The sequence below is a fragment of the Onychostruthus taczanowskii genome, unplaced genomic scaffold, assembly GCF_017590055.1.
Source record: "Onychostruthus taczanowskii isolate IOZ18803 unplaced genomic scaffold, ASM1759005v1 scaffold61, whole genome shotgun sequence".
NCBI classification, from domain to species: Eukaryota; Metazoa; Chordata; class Aves; order Passeriformes; family Passeridae; genus Onychostruthus; species Onychostruthus taczanowskii.
Window position 1 is genome coordinate 883,203 of NW_024503790.1, and position 15,893 is coordinate 899,095.

Here is a 15,893-nt window from a genome sequence, read left to right on the forward strand (position 1 = left end):
GCACCCACCATTTGCCCCACTGATGTTGGGGCAGGTCCCCTTGAGGAGGCGGGTAGCAGCACAGACATCTCCATGCAAAATAATGATGCTGGGAATTAACGGACAGAAAACAAGGGAGATTGAGGAAAGAAAATGGGGGATTTAGGAAAGAAAAAGGGGAATCTAGGAAAATAAAAGGGGGTTTTGGGCGTCCTGCCCCCGCCACCCCTGTCCCACAGGGCGCGCCACACCCAACATGGCGCCTCTCTTGAGGGCGCCGCCACACTCAAAATGGCGGGAGCCCCTTCCCGTCAGACCACAATATGGCGGTGAGGGGGTGCTTCCGGGGCATGTGGAAGTACGCAGCGCCAAGATGGCGGCGGCCGCGGTCGGAGTCTCCTTGAGGCGCGGAGTCCCCGCGCGGCTCCTGCGGGCCGGACCGCGGGCGGTGAGGGGCCGGGGCGGCCGTGGGGGCTGGCAGTGGAGCGGGGGGACGCGTGGCGGAGGCGGCCGGGGGCTACAGGGGTCCGGGAGGGGTGTGGAAGAGAAGGGCAGTGAGTGAGGGGGAGCTTTGGAGACAGGGCTGGAGCTGGAGTGTGGGGTCTGGAACTGGATTGTGGGGGAATTAGGGATGGACAGGAGGGCAGGGCTAGGGAAGGGGCTGGGGGCAGGAGGAGGTGAGGTAAAAGGGAGGAAGAAGGGGTGGGAGAAGAGGGGGGGAAGGAGCTGTGGGGAAGGGTCTGGAGAGGGTCTGTGGGGTCTGGAAGGGGGAATTGGGAAAGGGCTGGAGGAGTCTGTGGGATTTGAGAAGGAATAGGGTCAGTGGCAGAGGAGCTGGAGGGGTTTGTGGGATTTGGGAAGGAATAGGGTCAGTGGGAGAGGGGATGTGGGGGTGTGTGGGATTTGGGAGAGGGGAGGAGCGGGAGAAGGGGATGGAGGGAGGGGGCAGGAGGGGCTGGGGGCAGACAGATCCAGGAGAAGGTGAACTAGGGGAAGAATGGCCGGGAAAAGCGGGGGGGCTGGGGGCAGAGAGCAGCTGGAAGGGTCTGGAAAGGGTTTAGGGAGATAAAGGACAACAGGAAATTTGGGGAGTGGTTCAGGAAAAGGTTGGGAAGAGCAGTGGGAACATTCCAGGAGAAGGTTGGGAAGAGCAGTGGGAACATTCCAGGAGAAGGTTGGGAAGAGCAGTGGGAGCAGGGCGAGGGTGATCCCGGGAAGACAGGAGCTGCTCAGGAATTCCTGGATAACCAGGCAGGGAGAGCTGCTGAGGTTTGGTGGATCCAGGAGCAGGTGGAGGTCGGAATTTTGTGAATATTGGTCTGGCTCTGGGCAGGGGGAGCCCCAGGATGTATTTATATAAAATATTTTAATTTATATAAAAATACTTATCTTTTATCTATATATAAACATGTGAATGTAAAAATCTCTATATACATTTATGTATTTGTAATTTTAATGGGTTTATATTTATTTATAAATATATTAATATAATGTGTGTATATACATTTATCTACAGACATTATATATATATAATACTTATATATATAAATAAGGTATATAAAACATATGCATAAAGATATATGGATGTAAAATATAATTATATTATTGTAGTTACACATGCAGCACAATATACAAATACTTGCCATTTACAAACACATCTATAAATACATGTAATTTATAAGCATACATAGAATATATGAATTTGTTCCATAGAAAATGCATTGTATACTTATATATACATATGTATGTGTGTGTATATATATATATAAAAATGCAAATATGATGTGTTCTATATCATGAGTAATATACACTCTAAAAATACATAGAGTATATGTAGGATATATAAATTCATAAACTATAATTTTAAACACAGTATATAAATAAAGTGAACATGTAATTATGTCATTATAATGACAGTCAGTAGAATATACAAATGCATACATATAATTTATAAACACATATAATTTATAAATAAAATGCACCATAAACAATGTGCACATGTGTTTGCACATACATATACATTTGTGCATCTATGTTTATATACACATATTTATGAATATATATCACATGCAATGTGCTATATAATCTATGTAATGCAATATATGATATATAAGTACACACAATATAATAATAATGTGAATACACACAGCACATGGTGTACACATTGGTACCCACACGTAATTCCAAGCGTATTTATCATGTTTGTGTGTATAGGTGTGTAAAAATGTATGTAGTTATTATCTTTTAAAATCTTTATATATATATATACATATATATTTAATATGTTTTTTAATATATACACTCATATCCATCTCTTTATCTCCTCCTGGATCCCTCCTGGTGGGATCTGAGGCTGTTTTTCCCTGGATGGGATCTGAGGCTGGTTTTTTCCCAGGATCTAGGGTGGGATCTGAAGCTGTTTTTCCCTGGATCTGAGGTTTTTTTTTTTTTTCCTGGGATCCAGGATGGCATCTGAGGCTGTTTTTCCTGGGATCTGAAGCTGTTTTTCCCTGGATCCAGGATAGGATCTGGGGCTGTTTTTCCTTGGATCTGAGGCTGTTTTTCCCTGGATCCAGGGTGGAATCTGAGGCTGTTTTTCCCAGCATCTGAGGCTGTTTTTCCCTGGATCCAGGGTGGGATCTGAGGCTGTTTTTCCCGGGATCCAGGGTGGGATCTGAGGCTGTTTTTCCCGGGATCCAGGGTGGGATCTGAGGCTGTTTTTCCCGGGATCCAGGGTGGGATCTGAGGCTGTTTTTCCCGGGATCCAGGGTGGGATCTGAGGCTGTTTTTCCCGGGATCCAGGTGCTCCGGCAGGCGCAGACGGCGGCGGCGGCGCCGCGGCTGAAGAAATTCGCCATCTACAGATGGGACCCCGACAAGGCCGGGGACAAACCCCGCATGCAGACCTACGAGGTGGACCTGAACAAGTGGGTGTCCCTTGGGAATGGGGCTAGGGAGCAATCCCAGCTCCAGGGAATGGCTAGGAAGGGTTGCTTCCCTCTGGCACAGAGCAGCTCATTGTGGGCACAGCCACCGTGGGTGTCATCCCAGGAAAAAGTGGATTTAAGCAGGTTTTCCACACGAAAAAGCAGATTTTCTACAGGCACTGTGGGTGTTATCCCAGGAAAAAGCAGATTTTCCACATTTCTGGACCATCCCTGGGATGGGTTAAAGGGGTGATGGTGGCTTTAATAAACTTGATTTATGTGGGAAGTTTGGGGGAAGAAGAAAGAAGAAGGAGAGCAGCTTTTCCCAAGGCCAGGTGGTGTCAGGAGCAGTGACAGGGGACAGGGTTTGAACTGGAAGAGGAGAGGTTTGGGTGGCATACTGGGAAGGAATTCTTCCCTGGGTGAGGTTTAAATGGGATATTGGGAAGGAATTCTTACCCAGGAGGCTGGCACAGAATTCCCAGTGAAGCTGTGGAAGTGTCCCAGGCCAGGCTGGATGGGGCTTGGAGCCATCTGGGGTAGAGGAAGGTGTCCCTGCCCCTGGGAATAGGATGGGAAGGTCCCTCCAGCCCAGCCCCTTCTGGGATACTGCATTCCAGGAGGGAATTCCATGTGCAGCTCACGATTCCCAGGGAGAGAAGGTGGGAGCTCTATCTACCCATTCCATGGTTTATCCACACCTGGCTGTGGCCTCCCAGAGCAGCTCCTGCTTCCCTGGGATCCTAAGAAGGGGCTCAGAAACCTCCCTGTGGATGCTGGGCCTGAATTCCCAGGAGTTCCTCCAGAGGAATCCACCCCAAACCCTTCCCAGGAGCTCCTCCAGAGGGATCCACCCCAAATCCTTCCCAGGAGCTCCTCCAGAGGGATCCACCCCAAACCCTTCCCAGGAGCTCCTCCAGTGGAACCCACCCCAAACCCTTCCAGGAGCTCCTCCAGAGGAATCCACCCCAGACCCTTCCTGAGGGATCCCCCCCAAACCCTTCCAGGAGCTCCCCCTCCCACCCAGCCCCTACTCAAACTCCACAGGAGCCGCAGCTCCGGTTTTGGGGTGGCTTTGCCCCAGTGAATAATCCCTGGGTGGTGCCCTGGGTGTAAAATGACAGAAGTTGTCCCCAAGTGTTTGTCCTGTGTCCCTTATGACTCACGGGGCCAGGCAGGGCTGTCACAGCCTGACCCAGAGAGGGGCAGAGGGGCCAGCACAGGTCACTGGCTTTGGGTTGGCCGTACACTCAGTGGTCACAAGAGTCTGACCCACCCTGCCCCTGGGCTGCCCTGCTGGTCAGAGATCCCTGTTTGATCCCTGGGATTCACACAGAATTAGTGGGAATTTTTAAAAACCCTTTTAGGTGCTGCTGAGTGTGGGTGCAGGGGTCAGACCCTGCATCTGGGGGCTCTGCAGGGTTGGTGATTTGGGATTTGTGCCACAGGTGTGGGCCCATGGTGCTCGATGCCCTGATCAAGATCAAGAATGAGATGGACTCCACGCTGACCTTCCGCAGGTCCTGCAGGGAGGGTAAGGACAGCACATTCCCACCTGGAATGCCCTTGGAATGCTGTGTGTGCTGACTGTGGGAGCCCCAGGGAGCTCAGAACCCCTGCTCTCACACCCCTGGGGATGGAATACCCGAGTGAACCAGGGAGTGAAACTGCTCAGAACCCCTCTCCTTGCACTGTGGGATAAAACACCCAAATAAACCAGGGAGTAAAACTGCTCAGAACTCTTCTCCTTGCACTGTGGGATAAAACACCCAAATAAACCAGGGAGTAAAACTGCTCAGAACCCCTCTCCTTCCACTGTGGGATAAAACACACAAATAAACCAGGGAGTAAAACTGCTCAGAACCCCGCTCCTTGCACTGTGGGATAAAACACCCAAATGAACCAGGGAGTAAAACTGCTCAGAATCCTTCTCCTTCCACTGTGGGATAAAACACCCAGTTAAACCAGGGAGTAAAACTCAGAACCCCTCTCCCCCGAACTCGAGATAAAACACCCAAAGGAACCAAGGAGTAAAGCTGCACAGAACCCCTGTCCCCTCCCACCTCTGGGGATAAAACACCCGAGTGACCCAAGGAGTAAAGCTGGAGTTGGTGCTCCCAGGGTGTAATGACACAGTTCTGAGCTGCCAGCTCCAGTAATTCCTTCCAGAGCTCCCAGTTGTTCCAGTTTCTCTCCCAGTCTGGTTCTTCAGCTGCCTCCCAGTGCGTGGGGACATCAGGGAGAGATTCCAGCGGCAAGGCTGAGCGGGCAGGGCTGCAATGGGAGCAGTGGGGGCTGTGCCAGTGCTGCTGTGGGAATCAGATTGGGTGAACTGGGAGAGAGCACTCGGGACTTCGAGGAACAGCTCCAGGAATCTTCTCTGGCCCTTTGGCCGAGGGCAGGGGTGGAGTGAGGAAAAGGGCACTGGTGGTTTGGGGTTGTGGCTGCTCCCAAATCTGGTTTGGGGCTGCTCTCAGACTTCCCCTGGGAAAAACTCCTGAGTCACGGGTCACACTGGGCTGTGGGAGTGCATTCCTGGCTGGAATGACTCTGAAGTTAGGGTCCTGCTGGGGTGTGGGAGTGCATTCCAGGCTGGAGTGACTCTGGATTTAGGGTCGTGCTGAGCTGCTGAGCTGTGGGATTGCATTCCTGGCTGGAATGACTGGATTTAGGGTCCTGCTGAGCTGTGGGGTTGCATTCCTGGCTGGAATGACTCCAGATTTAGGGTCCTGCTGAGCTGTGGGGTTGCATTCCTGGCTGGAATGCCTCTGCATTACCGAGGTGGGTCTGCAGGCAGGGGCAGTCTCAGGGCAGGCAGTACCTGGGGATGTTTTGTCTGGGGTGGGAATGGAAAGCAGCATGCCCGAGGTACCTTTTCCTCTGGAATCTGCATGGCAAGGCAGGAATTCCACACGGAGTGGGGCTCCCAGACAGAACTCTTGCCCTGAATATTTTCCCTGGACAGGATGGGTTTTCAGGCTGGGCTGGTTCCATCCTGACCCTCTGTGGCTCCCCCAGTCCCACATTCCTGCTGCAGGCCCTGCTCCCCACCCCAGCTGGCTGAAAAATGCTTGGGAGCCTTTCTGCAGTGGGAGGAACCTCGTGGCAGTGCCAGGGGCTGGGACACATTCCAGGCTGGAGTGACTCTGGATTTAGGGTCGTAGGGTCCTGCTGAGCTGTGGGATTGCATTCCTGGCTGGAATGACTCTGGATTTAGGGTCCTGCTGAGCTGTGGGATTGCATTCCTGGCTGGAATGACTCTGGATTTAGGGTCCTGCTGAGCTGTGGGGTTGCATTCCTGGCTGGAGTAGCTCTGGTTTAGGGTCCCGCTGAGCTGTGGGAGTGCATTCCAGGCTGGAATGACTCTGGATTTCAGGTTGTGCTGAGCTGTGGGGTTGCATTCCTGTCTGGAATGACTCTGCATTACCGAGGTGGGTCTGCAGGCAGGGGCAGTCTCAGGGCAGGCAGTACCTGGGGATGTTTTGTCTGGGGTGGGAATGGAAAGCAGCATGCCCAAGGTACCTTTTCCTCTGGAATCTGCATGGCAAGGCAGGAATTCCACACGGAGTGGGGCTCCCAGACAGAACTCTTGCCCTGAATATTTTCCCTGGACAGGATGGGTTTTCAGGCTGGGCTGGTTCCATCCTGACCCTCTGTGGCTCCCCCAGTCCCACATTCCTGCTGCAGGCCCTGCTCCCCACCCCAGCTGGCTGAAAAATGCTTGGGAGCCTTTCTGCAGTGGGAGGAACCTCGTGGCAGTGCCAGGGGCTGGGACACCCTCAGAGGGGTCATTTCATCCCTTTGTTGGGCTATTTTTGTGCCCCTGCTGCCTCTGGTCACCTTTGGGAGGGCAGTTTGTGCCCTGGGAATGGGCACGAGGGGAGGGGGCCCTGCCTGGGGGAATGGGATTACATTCCTGAATTTTGGGGATGACTTGGGGTATTTTATTCCCCTTCTGTGAGGAGAGGCTGTGGGAGCTGGGCCTGTTTGTTCCAGAGATGGGGAGGCTGAGAGGGGATCCCATCAATCCTTACAAATATTCCCAGGAGGTGCCAGGGGATGGTCCCAGTCCCAGACCCTTCCCAGTGGTGCCCAGAGACAGGACAAGGAGCAGCAGCCACAAAACACTAAAATTCCATTAAAACACAAAAATTCCAACTGAACCTTTGCAAAGAAGTTCTTTCCCTGGAGTGGAACTCCAGCTCCAGCTGTTAGAGGGAAAAAGGCTGGAGTGAGGTTTGTGAGGGTTTGTGAGTTTGCTGTCACTTGGATCCATCCTGTGACCTCAAAGGCTGTGAAAGGAAGGGCAGTGTCAGCCTGGATTCCAGGTTTTAGGGAAAAAGGGGTGCTGAGCCCCTCCTGCTGAAGTATAAAAATGTTCAGCCCCAGTGGTGAATTCCAGCATTCTTCTTGTTTGGGGCATTTGACCTCCTCTGACAGCTAATCCCATCAGTAGCAACATACTTGTGGGTTTACTCCATCCTGGATCCGTCCTGTGACCTCCCAGCACAGAAAGGAAGGACAAAACCAGGCTGAATTGGGGCTTTTAGGGGCAAAAAAGGTTGGACAATGCCCAGCAAGGTCCCAAACCCGCCCTGGACACATTCCAGTGCCACCTGCTCCAGGGTTGGGCTGGATGATTCCCAGAGGTCCCTTCCATCCCTGCCAGCCCTAGGATTCTCTGGCTGAGGAGGCTGCAGCAGTTCCCCACGTTTTAATGCCATTTTTTATTGTGTTTTTCTATTTTTAATTTATTTTATGCCTCTTTTGGCTCCCGCCTCGTGCCCCAAATCCGAAAGCAGAGCTGGATGTTCTCCCCTCCCCAAATCACACTCAAGGTCCCTCATTTGCTGCTGGGGAAGGAGCTGCCCCGTGGAAAAAGGGATTTTGGTGCTGATGAAAGCAGCTCCCATGTTTGATCCCTGCTGAAGTTTAAAAATGTTCAGCCCCAGTGGTGAATTCCAGCATTCTTCTTGTTTGGGGCATTTGTGGGATGGATGAAGACCCTGGTGCAGTGGGAGGGGTTTTTTGGGACTCTGGTGGATTGGGAAGAGGTTTTTTGGGACCCTGACAGGTTGGGAAGAGGTTTTCCAAGGCAGATGAGGACACTGATAGAACAAGAAGGGTGTTTTTGGGGATGGGTGAGGCCTCTGGAGGGGTGGGAAGAGGCTTTTCCAGAACCTGTGATGAGGTTTTCTGGGATGGGTGAGGACCCTGGTATGGTGAGAAGAGATTTTTTGGCTAAGTGAGGATTCCAGAAGGTTGGGAAGAGCCTTTCCAGGAGATTTTCTGGGACAGGTGAGGACCCTGGTGGGTTGGGAAGGGGTTTTCCAAGACCCTGTCAGGTCGGGAAGAGGCTTTTTGGGGTCCTGGTGGATTGGGAAGACCAAATAGAGTTTCCCCAGGACAGCCCAGGGGGATTTTTGGGGCCAGCAGGGAGAATCCCACACTTGGCTCTGCTTTTCCCCCTCAGGGATCTGCGGCTCCTGCGCCATGAACATCGCGGGGGGCAACACCCTGGCCTGCATCAAAAAAATCGACAGTGACCTCAGCAAAGTCACCAAAATCTACCCCCTGCCCCACATGTACGTGGTGAAGGACCTGGTTCCGGTGAGTGCAGGGCTGGCAGCAGCCAGGGGACACCCAGGGCTGGGAGCAGGGCGTGCCAGCTGCCACCGGGTCAGGGCTCACTCGTCCCTTGGGTGGGTCCCAGTGACTAAATGTGTGCTGGCCTGGAATGTGGCAGACCTGGGGAGGAAATGGCACCTCCTGGTCGGGTGTTCAGGTGTGAATTTGGCGTGAAGCTGTGCCAGGAGGGGATTTAGGTGGGATTTTGGGAAGAGGCTCTGCCCCGAGGGTGGGGCTGAAGGGAGGGGTCAGGGCCCCACGGCATGGACAGCAGGGGTGGGATTTGGGGTGGATCCAGCTGGGGATGTTCCCTGTTTCTCCTCAGCCCCATAACCAGATGCCTGTGCTTTTCCTGCCCCAGGACCTGAGTAACTTCTACGCCCAGTACAAATCCATCGAGCCCTACCTGAAGAAGAAGGACGAGTCCAAGGAGGGCAAGCAGCAGTACCTGCAGTCCATAGAGGATCGCCAGAAACTGGTCACTGCAGTTTCAGTGCTGAAACCCCTCCCAGGGCAGCCCAGGGTCACAGCTGAGCCCTCAGCCCCTTCCCAGTCCCACACCTGATCCCACAGCTGGGGCTGCTGGCTCAGGGCAGGGAGCTGGGCTTGCCAGGGGGGCTCTGATCCCATTCCTCCACATCCCATCCCCTGTGGAATTCCTGCTACTGGGAGCACTCTACAGGTTCCAGGCTGGAGCAGTGGGGAGAGGGTGTCTGGCTGTGCTCCCACCTCCTGGGGTTTTGTAGCCTGGAAAGCTGGGAAGAGCCAGAGTGCAAGATTTGGGGTGTCTGTCTTGAGCAGGGGGGATTTTGAGGGGAGTTTTTTGAGGGTGGATGAGGAACAGCTCTTTACAAGGCTGGTTGTGCGGCCAAGGTTTGGGGTGGATTTCCGTGGCTGCCACAGGGATTAGCAGTAGATCAGGAGGAGTTTTTCCTCTGAGCTGCCAGGATGGATCCATCATTCCAGGATTCCAAGCTCAGCCTGTCCCTGCTCTCCTGTGGAGGCACCAAATCTCCATTTTGGGATGGGAGAGGTGGATGTGAACAGCAGGAAGGGAGGCTGAGCAAAGGGGGTTCAGGGAAACACTGCAGGTGTCTCCTGTGTGTCTGCAGCTGAGCTGACATCCCATAATAGCCCCTGGTGTGACACTTGAGCAGCCCCAGGGCTGCACAGGCTGCAGGAATCTCTGTCCAGGGGCAGCACTTCCAGCTTCTCTGATCCCTAAGAGCTCCCAAGGGACTTTCCCTGCCCTGGGAGTCCCTTTCCAGCCACGTAGGAAAAAGGAAACCCAAAAGCCAGCCCTGGAAAATGGCTCTTGATCCCTGTGCTGGAATTCCTCTCCCTTTGGGATCAGCCCCTCTGCAGGAGAAACTTGAATTTGGCTGAAAATTTCCTTTAAATCCTTGATCCTTTGGAGTGGTGCAGTTAAAAATGAGATTTGGAGTGGGGAGAGGGAGCTCTGCCCTCGGGGCTTGGCAGCTCTTCCCAAAGGCTTGTTAGGAGCTTCTGGGAATTCTGGCACCAGGAATCTCCCTGAACTCAAACTTTCATCCCAAAATAACTTTCAAGAATGTGAATTAAGCCAGGCTGGGCTCTGTCTCTGTCTGGGAGAAGTTGCTGGGCCACAGGGAGGCTCTGGGGACCCTGAGCTCCTCAGTTTCCTGTGCGGGATGAGGAATCAGCTCCTGGTTCCAGCAGGAATGAGCAGAGCTGCCTGGATCACTTCCACATGGACTGAACTCCTGTGCCTGGAAGAAAACTGCCCTTAAAAACAGGGAAGTGATCCAGGACTGGCCCCGTTCCCCATGCCAGGGTGCCCTCAAGGACAGGCTGCACCCGGAGCTGCCAGGCAGACTCTGCCTCCCTGCTGGGCATACCTGGGATTGTCCAGTGGGGACAAATCCCTGCCTGTGCTGGCTGGAATGGGCTAGAGCTGCCAGGCAGACTCTGCCCTCCCTTCCTGCTGGGCACACCTGGGATTGTCCACTGGGGACAAATCCCTGCCTGTGCTGGCTGGAATGGGCTGGGAGGAGGTGGGAGTGCAGGAGAACTGAGTGGGGAGAGCCCGAGGTGGGAGTGCAGGAGAGCCAGGGTGGGAGTGCAGGACAACCTGAGGTGGGAGTGCAGGAGAGCCAGGGTGGGAGTGCAGGAGAACCTGAGGTGGGAGTGCAGGAGAACCTGAGGCAGGAGTGCAGGAGATCCCAGCAGTTTCCCCTTCCTCTCTAGGCTGTGCCCTTCCCTTTCTGTCCCAGATACTGGTCCATTGTGTGGCTCCTGGAACCGTGGAATGAATACCCTGAGCTGGAAGGGGGCCACGAGGACCCTGGGGGGCCACAGGGACCATGGGGGGCCACGAGGACCTTGGTGGGGCCATGAGGGGCAGCTGCTGGCCCTGGTCTGGGAGGGTTGGGATTGTTCCCCTCAGGAACTGCTGCCTCACACAGGAGCTGCTCCGTGGAGACAGGGGTGGATCCCTGTGTCACCAGCCCCGCGGTGACAGCCTGCCATGTCCCCTCCCTGCAGGACGGGCTCTACGAGTGCATCCTGTGTGCCTGCTGCAGCACCAGCTGTCCCAGCTACTGGTGGAATGGGGACAAGTACCTGGGCCCTGCCGTGCTCATGCAGGTGAGGATGGACACTTTGTCACCTGCCAGTGTCACCTGGCTGGTGTCAATGCCTTGGGGTGACAGCCTGGAACAGAGGCTAGACAAGATTAAGAGAATAAAGGGAGTATTTATTAAAGGCCTTCAGTAGGCACACCTTGGGCAGTCAGAAACCTCCAAGGCTACACCCAAAATGGACAATGGGCACGAGTTTTTCAGACAATTACAAATTTTTAACCCCATTTGCAGGTCAGGGGTTAGTGCTCCAATTACAGCTTCAGGTAATGAAGTCATTTACCCCCAGTTTGCTGCCCCCAACTCATTTTGTTTATACTTTTTGGGGCCCGAGGCTGGAGGGTGTCCTTGAGTTGCAGAGGAATTGTTGTGTCTGACCAGAACGGGAGAGCAGCAGCTGACAGAACAGGCTGTGTGGAGTTTAGAGTTAGGCACTAATGCAGCACAGGATCTGAAAACTGCAGAATATAAAATCCTCTGGCATCAGTGCCACCGGCCTGGCCTGGCACTCCTGGGGCGGTGTCACTGTGGGATCCCCAGACAGTGCCAGCAGGGTGTGTGTCCCCAGCAGTGTTTGTGTCCCTGGCAGTGTCCATGTCCCCAGCAGGGTGTGTGTATCCCCAGCGGTGTCCCAGCAGTGTCCCTGTCCCCAGCAGTGCCCCAGCAGTGTCCCTGTCCCAGCAGTGTCCCAGCAGTGTCCCTGTCCCCAGGCGTACCGCTGGATGATCGACTCCCGCGATGAGTTCACGGAGGAGCGCCTGGCGCAGCTGCAGGACCCGTTCTCGCTGTACCGCTGCCACACCATCATGAACTGCACCCGCACCTGCCCCAAGGTACAGGGACAGGGGCATGGGCTGGCACGGGGGGACACGGGGGCGTGGGGGGACACGGGCTGGCACAGGGGGGACATGGGGCACAGCCTGGCATGGAGAGGACACGAGTCACTGGGGCAGTGTCACAGTCTGGCATGGAGGGGACATGGGTCACAGCCTGGCATGGGGGGAGCAGTCAGGTCGCAGTGGCAGTGCCAGCCCTGCCATGGCACCAGGACATGGCACTGGCCCAGGCTGCTCCAGCCAGGCCTGGGCACTGCCAGGGATCCAGGGGCAGCCACTCTGGGAATTCCATCCCAGGGCCTCTCCACGCTCACAGGGAGAGGTTTATCCCCATTTCCCACCTAAACCAGCATGTGGATTCCTGGAGTGGTTTGGATCAGAAGGGACCTTAAAGTTCCTTTCATTCCATGGCAGGGACACCCTCCACCGTCCCAGGGTGCTCCAGCTCCATCCAAGATGGCCTTGGATGCCTCTAGGACTGGAGCAGCCACAGCTCTGGGAATTCCATCCCAGGGCCTCTCCTCCCTCACAGGGAGGGATTTACTCCAATATCCCACCCAAACCTCCCCTCTGTCACTTCAAACCATGTCCCCTTATACTGTCACTGCCTGTCCCCATCCCTGCTTTTCCCAGGCCCCCCTGAGCTGCAGCAAGGCCACAGTGAGGTCTCCCCATCCTTTTTCCATATCTTTCTGGAATTCCTGTTGGTTTCCTTAGGAAAAGATCCTTTTAGGTCCCAGTTATCCCCAGACTTCCTTGTTCTGCTCAGCCTGGGAACATCCGGAGCTCCCAGCAGAGCTGGGATCAGCTTTTCCTCCTCTGATCCCAGGATTTGGGAGCAGGGCCCTGCCAGGAGAGCTCCTGGGAATTTCTGAGTGCTCCAAGGAATTTCTAAGCCCTTCCTGTGCAGAGCAGAGGGATTTTTCCCAGTGTGGCTGTGCCTCTTCCCAGCCCCGCTGCTGGGAGCTGGGAGTGAGGAGTTGCTCCCTGTCACACCACAGCTTCCATCATCCCAGAGCAGGAAAACCCCACACCCCTGGGGTCAGGCTGTTCCCAGGCTGCCTCTGGAAATCCAGACAGCCATCAAACCTGGAATTCTGTCCTGAATCTCTCTTTGATCCCCATCAAAGCCCAGCTCCAGGGGAGAGTTTGGCTCCAGGGGCAGGAGGGGAGCTCCAGCTCTGCGTCCTGCTCTGGGCTGGGCCACTCTTCCTGGGGAAACTGAGGCTGGAATGGGACAGAACTATACCAGTCCCCCCTGGAATTCCCAGTCTGCCCCCAAAGTGAGGCTGGAATGGCCCTGGACCCCTGGAATTCCCAGTCTGCCCCCAAAGTGAGGCTGGGATGGGGCACAGCTGCACCTGGACCCTCTGGAATTCCCAGCCTGGCTGGAGTCAGAGCTGGCCCAGGTGTCCTGAGCCTCCCTGGGCATGGAAAGGAGGGCTCATGTCAGGCTGGACTGGGATTTTTAGGGAAAAAACCCAGTCTGCCCCCAAACTGAGGCTGGAATGGCCCTGGACCCCCTGGAATTCCCAGTCTGCCCCCAAACTGAGGCTGGGATGGGGCACAGCTGCACCTGGACCCTCTGGAATTCCCAGCCTGGCTGGAGTCAGAGCTGGCCCAGGTGTCCTGAGCCTCCCTGGGCATGGAAAGGAGGGCTCATGTCAGGCTGGACTGGGATTTTTAGGGAAAAAAGAGGTGTTGAGCAGCTCCTCTAACAAATATTTTAATGAGTAGCAGCACATGTGCTATGACTTCAATCTGTCCTGCAGTCTCCCAGCACAGAAAGGAAGGACAATATCAGCCAAATTCCAGCTTTTGGGGGATAAAAAAGTGGGGTAGCAGCAGATTTGGGAGTTTGCTGTCACTTGGATCCATCCTGTGACCTCCCAGGGTTTGGAAGGAAGGACAGAATCAGTTCAACTCCAGCTTTTAGGGAAAAAGGAATGCTGAGCACCTGCTCAGTGCAGAGAGGAAGGACAATGTCAGCTAATTCCAGATTTTAGGGGAAAAAAGGTGGAGTAGCAGCAGATTTGTGAGTTTGCTGTGACTTGGATGCAGCCTTTGAGTGACCTCGCAGGGTTTGGAAGGAGAATATCTGGCTGAACTCCAGGTTTTTGGGAAAAAAGGGGTGCTGAGCACCTCCTGTACCAAGTATTTCTATGAGTAGCAACATGTTTGTGATTTTATTGTGGCTTGCATCCCACCTGTGACCTCCCAGTGTTTGGAAGGAAGGACAGAACCAGCTCAGTTCCAGGTTTTGGGGGGGAAAGAGGTGGAGTAGCAGCAGATTTGTGAGTTTGCTGTGGCTTGGATCCATCCTGTGACCTCCCAGCTTTTAAAAAAAAGGACAGAACCAGCTGAATTCCAGCTTTTTTGGGGAAAAAAAAAGGTGGAATAGCAATATTACAACTGTAACCCATCCTGTGACCTCCTGGAGTTTGAAAGGAAGGAGGGTATCAGCTGAGTTCCAGGTTTTAGGGAAAAAAAGGTGGAACAGCAGCGGGCTTGGGAGTTCAGTAGGGCTGTGATGAGGAGGAGGGAGGGGAGGGAGGAAGGAGGGAGGGAGGGAGGTGCTGCAGCCCCCCCAGGCTCTGACCTGCCCCTCCCACAGGGGCTGAACCCCGGCAAAGCCATCGCTGAGATCAAGAAGATGATGGCGACCTACAAGCAGAAGGCAGCGACTGCCTGAGGGCTGAGTGACCTGGAGTGACCCAGAGTGACCCAGAGTGACCTGGAGTGACCCGGAGTGACCCCAGAGTGACCCTCACACCTGTGCCAGGGTCACTGTGCACCTGCAATAAAGGCTGTAAAGAACAGCACGGGCTCCATCCTTTATTACTCATTTATTATTCATTCATTAATTCCCTTCATGGAGCGTTTTGCCATCGCAGAGCTCTCGGGGCTGGAGCAGCTGGGAGTCCTGGGACTGGCTGGGAACAGGGAATGGTGGAGGGATCCTGAGCCTGAAATCCCAAAACTGAGGGTTTGGAGCTCCCAGGAGGCAGGATGGGGACAGATCCACCAGGAACAAGGTGTCCTGTCCCACCCCTTGGGACCCTGATTTACATTCCTGATTTTTAGTCCAAATCCCAAGAAAGTGGGATTTTTCAGAGTTGAATCTTCTTTTTCTCTGTGATATTTTTACCTCAGATCCCATTCCCCCAGGAGTGAAGTATCCTGTCCCACCCCATGGGATCCTGGTTTGTATTCCTGATTTTTAGTCCAAATCCTAATAAAATGAGGGGTTTTAAGGTAGAATAATATTCTCTCTGATATTTTTACCTCCAGATCCCAGTTCCACTAGGAGCAAGGTGTTATCTTTCCACCCTGGGGGACCCTGCTTTGTATTCCTGATTTCTACTCCAAATCCTAAGAAAATTGGATTCTTTAGGGGTGCATCTTCCTTTTTCTCCTGCTATTTTTACCTGCAGCTTTTTCCAGTTTGGGATGTTTGGAGCAGTTCCTGGGGTTGAGAGAAAGGAGCCACTCCAGCTTTGCTGGTGAATTCATGATTTTGGTCTGGATAACTCAAACCTCCCAGAAATGGGATGCTGCTCCTGCGAGGTCACAGGGATGCCACTCCTGGGGTGTCCCACCCCGTTTTTGGGGTGCGGACTCTAATTCCCGGCATCCCCCGGGGTGCCACACCCGGGTTTTGGGGTGCGGACTCCAATTCCCGGCATCCCCCGGGGTGCCACACCCTGTTTTTGGGGTGCGGACTCCAATTCCCGGCATCCCCCGGGGTGCCACACCCGGGTTTTGGGGTGCGGACTCCAATTCCCGGCATCCCCCGGGGTGCCACACCCGGGTTTTGGGGTGCGGACTCCAATTCCCGGCATCCCCCGGGGTGCCACACCCGGGTTTTGGGGTGCGGACTCCAATTCCCGGCATCCCCCGGGGTG

At 54.2% G+C, this 15,893-nt stretch overlaps 1 protein-coding gene across 1 annotated transcript; it reads left to right on the forward strand.

The window, feature by feature from the left end:
• The first annotated feature begins 317 nt into the window (after window positions 1-317).
• On the forward strand, window positions 318-14,807 carry SDHB (succinate dehydrogenase complex iron sulfur subunit B). Its single transcript, XM_041419673.1, has 8 exons — window positions 318-427; window positions 2,782-2,906; window positions 4,355-4,440; window positions 8,380-8,516; window positions 8,896-9,012; window positions 11,058-11,159; window positions 11,863-11,985; window positions 14,603-14,807. The coding sequence occupies exons 1-8, from the start codon at window positions 353-355 to the stop codon at window positions 14,678-14,680; spliced, it is 843 nt and encodes a 280-aa protein (XP_041275607.1). The 5' UTR covers window positions 318-352; the 3' UTR covers window positions 14,681-14,807.
• The last annotated feature ends 1,086 nt before the right edge of the window (window positions 14,808-15,893 follow it).